Source organism: Montipora capricornis, chromosome 14, assembly GCF_036669925.1.
Source record: "Montipora capricornis isolate CH-2021 chromosome 14, ASM3666992v2, whole genome shotgun sequence".
In the NCBI taxonomy this organism is placed as follows: domain Eukaryota; kingdom Metazoa; phylum Cnidaria; class Anthozoa; order Scleractinia; family Acroporidae; genus Montipora; species Montipora capricornis.
Window position 1 is genome coordinate 47,474,300 of NC_090896.1, and position 7,500 is coordinate 47,481,799.

Sequence of the window (7,500 nt, forward strand, 5' to 3'; positions counted from 1 at the left end):
GCCCCCCCCCCCCCCCATGAAAGAAACCAGGCCATGTCTTAACAATCTTTGGGGGGAGGGGGGAGGGAAGAGGTAACAGTAAGATTTTTTGGCATGGACCAAAAAATGAAAAATGTCTTCAAATGTCTTGCTCAGGATTACAACTTGACTTTGACCCATTTTTAAAATTAAGGTTCATGATTTAGTTGAGATGTGTAATTATTTGTGTGATGCAAATGGACGCTTTGGATCAAGAGCAATCAAGAAGCTAGAAGTTTGTGGTATAGCATTTCTTGTGTTCTAAAAAGTTTCAATATGATTATGATTTGTTCTCTTGTTTAACATTTCTCTCTAATGAAAACAACAGATAACCATAACAACAAGAGGCTAAGGGTATCCTACACTGTGTTCAAAGGATTTTTAGCCGACTTCCTTTAAGTTTACAGTATTTCAGTGGGTTTTCTTTTATGTTTCAATATCTTGGTAAATATCCAGTTTCAATTCCGTAATCCGAAGTCTGCACAGTCCACATTCTGTGACCCAGTGATAGGGTTAGTGCGATTATGGATATTTGTTTACATTTAAAACTGTTGTTAACGGCACTGGTTCCTATCAAAACCAGAAAACAGATTCTTTGCAAGTCTCTACGATGATCTTTAAAAATATTTAATACTTTTTCTTAACAATACTGGGAGAATTAGAAAATTACGTTATCGTTATTGCATTGCATGCAACGAAAACACAAAAACTTGTTTCTGGTCACTCACACAATTCTTTATACATATTACCCTATGACTGTCACATAGTCTTTCATGGTTTAGTGGTCATTGCGATTGCCTCTGAAGGAAGAGATACTGAGTTCGAATCCCACTTGAACTGCCTTCTACCAGACAGAGAAATGTTACACATGCGCAGCCAGAGCGCGACCGAAAAAAAAGTCTAAAGTAAAAAAACTAAGTTGAAAACTATACTTTGTTCGAAGAACAAAGTAATTACTTCTTTATTATTCCTTTAGCACACCTTACGATGAACAAAGATCACTGCACCAAGAAGTTTCCAAGTTCCAGCCTGCCTGTCAAATCTTAAGACTCTTAGGAGAGGAAGAAAGCGTAATAACCTGGAAGAAAGAAAAGACATTCAAAGGATTGCAGTTGGCAAGTGAAATCAATCAATCATAATAAAGGTACCAAGATTCACTTTCTACTTTAGTTTGTTGCTAATTTCAGTATGTTTTTTTGTGGCTGTTTGTCTTTTACAGTTTTTCTTTGTCAGTTACAAGTTTTCCTATTGTATGCAAAGTATCAGTGAGTTTGAAAATTTGTTAACTGGAGTTGTTTCCAGATATGCTGTGGCAATAAAAAGAAGGCGCAGTGCCAACACCACTATTACCCAATTTCGGTTAACACCGTGTTGTGAAATCTCACCTCACCTTATTGGAGAAGAAGACATGCTGCTTGCTAAAGACACGGCAACAATGGATGAAATAATTACTATCATATCTGCCAAAGAAATCAACAATAATAATTAATGATGGTTGATACAGTATCCCTTCCTTCTAATAACCCACATCAGTCAGCTATGACCCCAAGCTGTCACAGACTTCAAAAAAGCATAACATTATTTTTGAAGATTGCAAAAAAAAGTTGCAGAAACACACTACAAGTTTGTCCACATCTCTGAGTGCTGACTGTATGAGCAGCAATTTTCAGCCCAAAAAAGATACACCACTTTTGTAGAAATGAGGCCTTCGAAATGGAAGCAACCACATGTCACTGTTACAACTATCGTAATGGTAATGTCATCCTAACACCAAGAAAAGTCAATGATTGTTATCTCCAAAGTTGCCTTCGTAACCTTTGTGATATGAAAGGAAAAGAAAGGAACTTTATTTAAGTGTCTAGTCATTCTAGCGCTGGAGCGCTAATTGGGGACTCTGTAAACTGAAATTAACAATTAACACAAATTGAGTCAAATGTTGGTTTTTGAGGAAAGGGGAAAATGGAGTACCCGGAGAAAACCTCTCGGTGCAGAGTAGAGAAGCAACAAACTCAACCCACATTTGACGCCGAGTCCCGGAATCGAACCCAGGCCACATCAGTGGGAGGCAAGTTCTCTCACCACTGCATCATCCCTGCACCCCAATATTAAGTATAAGTGTGCTAACTCAACGCTAACCTAATACCTTGGCTATCTTCTTCATGACAGTCAATTGTTTACCATATAAATTTTTCGGTTATATTTAAAGGCGCAGCATTTTTTCTCAAAGAAATTACTTGCTGGCCCCAAATGTGATCTAAATTCAAGGTGCGTCTCATAACCGAGTATTGTCTTGCAACAAAACTTGTGCAGGGATGATTCTTTGATCCTTTGCCACCACCTTGCATGTTAAACTCACCCCAGTCTTCCCCTTACTGCAATTCCAAAATGGTGGCCTCAAACCAACGTTCGTGATGCCTTCAATTCTTAGCGTTGTACAACAAAAACACCCACAAGAAAGTACTAATAACAGCAGGATTTAAAGGTTTTTCTCTAAATTCTAGTTGAATTTCCTTCTGCCACTTTTCTTGACTTAAACATAACGAGCACTAAGTTGAACCAAATTCCTCTATCTGAGATTCGTCTAATAACCGACTATTTTGATGAGATTTTCAGTTTGGGACATAAATGCCATCAAGTTTGAAAGTCTTATAACCAAGTGCGCCTTGTATCCGAAAAACTGCAGCATAACAACCTCTGAGTGTTTTCTGTAAAGAATAAGCATCAAAATAGCACTGTCTTATTTATGTCTCTCGTGTTTCTGTTAGAAGTGTCATGTCACTTGTATGCTGTTCCCCTTGGAATGCCTCAGTAAAAGAGAGGTTCATACCTATGATGGAATAAAGTTTCAAGGCAAACCATAGCCTTCCTTTTAATCCAACAAAAGCACTGCGACAGCCTGCTGCCCACAAACGTAGAACGTACTCTACTACAAAAATAATTATTAAAATAATTTCCTGCAAAATTAAAAGAAAAAATTACATGGTTATCATTAATAACTGATCCCCTTTTCAGAAAAATGCCCAAATTCTGCTTTCTTAAGAGCTGTCTCATTCTACAAGTAAGACATTGTTGTCTTCAGCAAGTGAAGTACAGTGAGTAGTTGACACTGTTCAAATTCTGGGTACTGAAAACAGAATTCAATCAATTTAAATGACTCATCCAGTTTTCAAAAAACATACATGGATTCCAATTGTAAAACAAATTTTTGGGAAACTTTTGTTTACAATTTGCACGATGTACGTGATGCAATGTTTTATCCCAAACCTTCCACATTAATTACTTTTTGAAGTCAGCAGTTATCATCTGTCTTTTGTTATTTAACATATCTAATATCATTATCACAGCTGTTGAGCAAACCTTTTATATTCCATAAATGGTTTGTGATACAAACGTTAAAATATTTCAACCCTTCCCTGCTGCGTGTAAAATGGCCATTGAAAGATTTTACTCAGTCTAACACCAGATCATTTGACCTTGTTAGCTTCAAGTTTACCAGACTTCCCCAGTTTGGTATGACTACACGCATATGATTGTGCACTGCAGGTTGCAACCAAAAAAGTTGTTTGCCAACTGATATTACAATGTTCAGCTGACTGTTAACTGTTTAAGAAGTTGCTGAAAACTTACCACTGCTAAAATTGGTGTTCTTAAAATATCTTCAAAGTTTTTGTCTTTTGTATGGACTGTGCTCAACACAGTAAAAATTAAACTTGTAATGACCAAGATAACTCTGCAATAAATAAATTAAACATTGAGAAAATCTAAATATCAGTACATGAATGTCTGATAAATTTTCATAAAACTGGGAATATTCTGATTCATAGAGCTATCCACAACAGATACAAAATGTAAAATAATTAAAAAAATAAAAAACATTCTTTCAGCCTATCCTCAAACTATTGCGTGCGCAATCAAGAAAATTTGGCAAGTCCACAGAAAGGAGGGTTGACCTTGTTCACCAACTTAATTATTTTCACTCGTAAAATGGATAACCTGCGATTTAGGTCAACACATTTGTAATTATTACTCTGGCCATTATCTTTTCCTGAGGTGGCACTGGAATAACAACAGGCACGTTCTCACATGTCAGTGAACACATGGTTGAAAACTCTCTCACTCCGAGGCAGCAAGAACTCGCAATTCTTAAGAAAACAGGGGTAACTTATTAGTAAAAGAAACGTAAATCCTTTTAAGTGAAACATCAAACAGTAATATAAATCAACAGAAACAATAGAAAATGAGATACCATGACGATTATTTTTACACAAATACAGCTTGAAACGACCTTGTTTACATTGTGAAGTGTTCAACAAGCACAGCAAGGGAGATGAATTTTTTACCTACGCACTGATCGCTCTGTTGCTCTTAGAGTAAAAAATTCAAGATGTCTATCACTACAAAAAAACCCGATTAACGCAGAAATCGCACAAAAACAACACAGCAAAATTACACAATGCTAAAATCAACTCTCGCATTCAGGAAAATAAAGAGAAAGTTCTTCGTTTAATAACAAGCAGAAACGACATGGAGTCTATTATTAAGCTTTTAGTGGGCACTGAAAATGAAAGTTAATTGTGATCGATCGACAATACCAATACACCCACAAAACTTAAGAAAGTTTTTGACACCGTCGTGAAAAAAGATTGTAGGAGGTAATCTTGAAAGAAAATGTCTCGCCTTCTTGTTAACTGCTGTCACAAAACATTGCTGGAGTAAAAGTTGAACAGCTAAGTACAAAACGAAGGGTGATCTGAGAATTAATTTAAATCCCACAAAAGCAAAATAAACAACCTGAACAGTACCACTTTTTTATAAAAAGAGGATTGAACAAGGGGTAAAAAAAGAAAGAGATAAACATCGAAGTTGGAAACTGTTTGATGGCAGATAAATGCAAAGTAAACATGCTTTTAACAGGCTGATCAAAAACTCAAAAGTCTTGCTTTCCGATTTTGGTCAGCACTTGTAACTGTGTCGATGCAAACTAATTTACAACAGTCGTTACACAGAAAAAAGCAATGCGTAGTGAAGAAAATAACCCTTCAAAGAGATCTAATTAATGCGAATTTTAAGGTTGATTGATATGTATTATCTTGATAACAAAGCACCAGAAATTCTGACAAGTGACACGTATGGATGTTTTTATCTGTATCAAGAAAGAGACAAAATATATTCCCTATACATCTCGAGAACTTTTATTTTAGGTGGCAAGACTATCAAATACTTGTTACTTTTAAAAGAATCAAAATCAAAACATTGAAATATTACACTGTAATAGCCTAGGGGAAAATAGAACGCGTACAAATGGAAACAGAACACAAGAGACGGTAGCGAGAGCACCACAGTGTTCGTCGTAGACAAAGCCGTAATATCCGACAATAAATTCTCAAATTTGAGACCTATTAGAAATTATGTCACCGGTTATAATTTCTTCGCTTTTACTTAATAAAATATTAATTTTTGGAGTCTGGTTGGAACCGTCTAAAAGAATCTGTATGTATACTTACAAAACAGCATGATAAGAAAAGGACAATTTTCCTCGTGGCATCTCCAGAAATCTAAAACAGTGGTTCTGAGCAACTCGGTAATTTTCGGGGCAAAAGTCCCATCTTTTGGAAATAGATCGTTTTTTAGGGCTGCCCTTATCACTTTGTTTTCTATGTCCATTTTGTATCACAAACTCTCTAGTTCTCTTCGGATCCTGATCAAGTCTTCGAAAACTTTCTCCGCAGCTTTCGTCAACATAGTTCCCGGGGTTGTGTTTGTCGTTGAAAGAACCGCCGAGTGTCAGCATATCAATGCTTTCACGCCGCAAAGCTGCTGTCACAGGCCCCGCCATGGTTTAAAAAGCATACTAGCCAGGTTGAAGACAGAAACCACATCAGCCAAGCGACCACAAAACCAACACACGATCATAACTTGTTTGTCATGCAAGAACGCTCTGAGGCAGTATCGGCATGAGTAACTCACGTGACTTTGAGGTATTCTGAGATGTCATTGGTTGTTACCATTGGCGCGAAAATAATGCATTCTTTTGTCACTAACCAGTCTAATGTAAACGCTTGACTTTTTCACAACCTTTCTTTCCTTACAAGACTTACAAAGTGAGATAATTGCTTTTCTCAGGCTTGCTTCTTTTTAAGGAAGTTTGATTTCGTTAATAATTTAATTTCATTCAAAATGTTAACTCAGGTAGCAACCGTGGACAATGATCCTGCCGTTTGGATCAACTGGCATCAGATCGGCGTATTTAATATTCAGTGTAAGTTGAAATAGTAAATATTTTGACCAAGAGCCGATACAACGTTGACTTCATATAATAATGTAATACATTTCGGCTGGCCAAAACAGAGAGAGTTTTAAACTCTCACTGTCAAGCACTGGTCAAGCACTCGACATGTGGACGAAACTTTGGGTCACACGAGAGAACTTTGGGTCGCGCGAGAGATATACCATGACATCATCGTTTATTTCATTCGTAATTTTTCGCCGATTCCCATGTAGCCCAGCTATTTTGGAGGAACGCAATGGTACCGCTAGCGCTCTTGAAGAACGACATTTTCTAAATTCCAAGACTTCAGCGTAAATTATTGTCATTCGCTCTTCTTTTCCGGTTTGGTAGTCGGACTTTGTCGCTCGTCCGGTCGCTACGCGACCTCACTTCAAGCCCGCATACTTTGCTTTAATTTTCTCAATCGAAGAGTTTCGAGAGGGCGACTTGGGGCAAGTCTGCGTATCTTTAATACATGTCAAGGGTAAGCATTATGGCTGGAGAAAAATAAATGCATACGCAGAATTGTATGAACATCATGATATCACCTCCTACGGAAAATACGAAACGGTTTCAAAATCGCCGTTCAACAAAATCGATAGGATGTTGAGGCACTATCCTAAACATTCATAAAAGCTAACCTTAGGCCTAATTAGGCCTAAACAAACGTTTTTACGCCTAATTAGGCCTAAGGTTAGCTTTTATGAATGTTTAGGATAGTGTTTACTCTCTCTGTATTGTACTGCGATTCCGGATTCCGGGTTTTAGGGTTGCCCTTTGCCCGGACCTAATTAGGCTCGTTTAAACGGTGTCAACATTTGCTTCAACACGTTGTTGAACCAAATGTTCGGTGCGTTTGAACAGTTCTTCCAACTTTTTTGAAAGCGTGAAAAATGTTGAAAGCGCGTTGAAAGCGCGTTGAATCAAGTTTAAATCGGTTTAAACTTTCATTCAACATCGATTCAACTTTTCCTTTGTTGTCGAAAATGGCGAATAGTGTTGAAGCCGTATGAACTTGTAGAACACACGCATGTTCAACTCAATTTGGCGTCATGGCGTAGTTTATCTGGACGAGAGAGTCTGATTTCTAGTTCTTAGTTTCTCGCAATCAAATTTGGTTAAAGTGTTAGCTCTTTTGTTGGCGCAATGTTGGAACTGTTTGAAGAGCCTCCGAACAACTTTGTTTTTCCGTCCAACATTTGCCCAATATCCGT

The 7,500-nt window shown here is 37.4% G+C and overlaps 1 protein-coding gene across 3 annotated transcripts in view; it reads right to left on the reverse strand.

Annotated features, from left to right (window-relative positions):
• The window catches only part of LOC138033860 (potassium voltage-gated channel subfamily KQT member 1-like), a 29,317-nt gene extending 23,351 nt beyond the window's left edge, over window positions 1-5,966 (reverse strand). For 2 of the 3 annotated variants that reach the window (XM_068881724.1, XM_068881723.1), the window contains exons 1-5: window positions 5,523-5,963; window positions 3,646-3,748; window positions 2,846-2,972; window positions 1,409-1,478; window positions 1,000-1,096 (exon numbers count right to left, since the gene is read on the reverse strand). In XM_068881724.1, coding sequence (XP_068737825.1) covers window positions 1,000-1,096; window positions 1,409-1,478; window positions 2,846-2,972; window positions 3,646-3,748; window positions 5,523-5,854 — 729 coding nt within the window. In that variant the 5' untranslated portion in view covers window positions 5,855-5,963. Of the gene's footprint in view, window positions 1-999; window positions 1,097-1,408; window positions 1,479-2,845; window positions 2,973-3,645; window positions 3,749-5,522 lie in introns of all 3 variants that reach the window. The other variant, XM_068881721.1, reaches the window with a different exon arrangement.
• Between the last annotated feature and the right edge of the window lie 1,534 nt (window positions 5,967-7,500).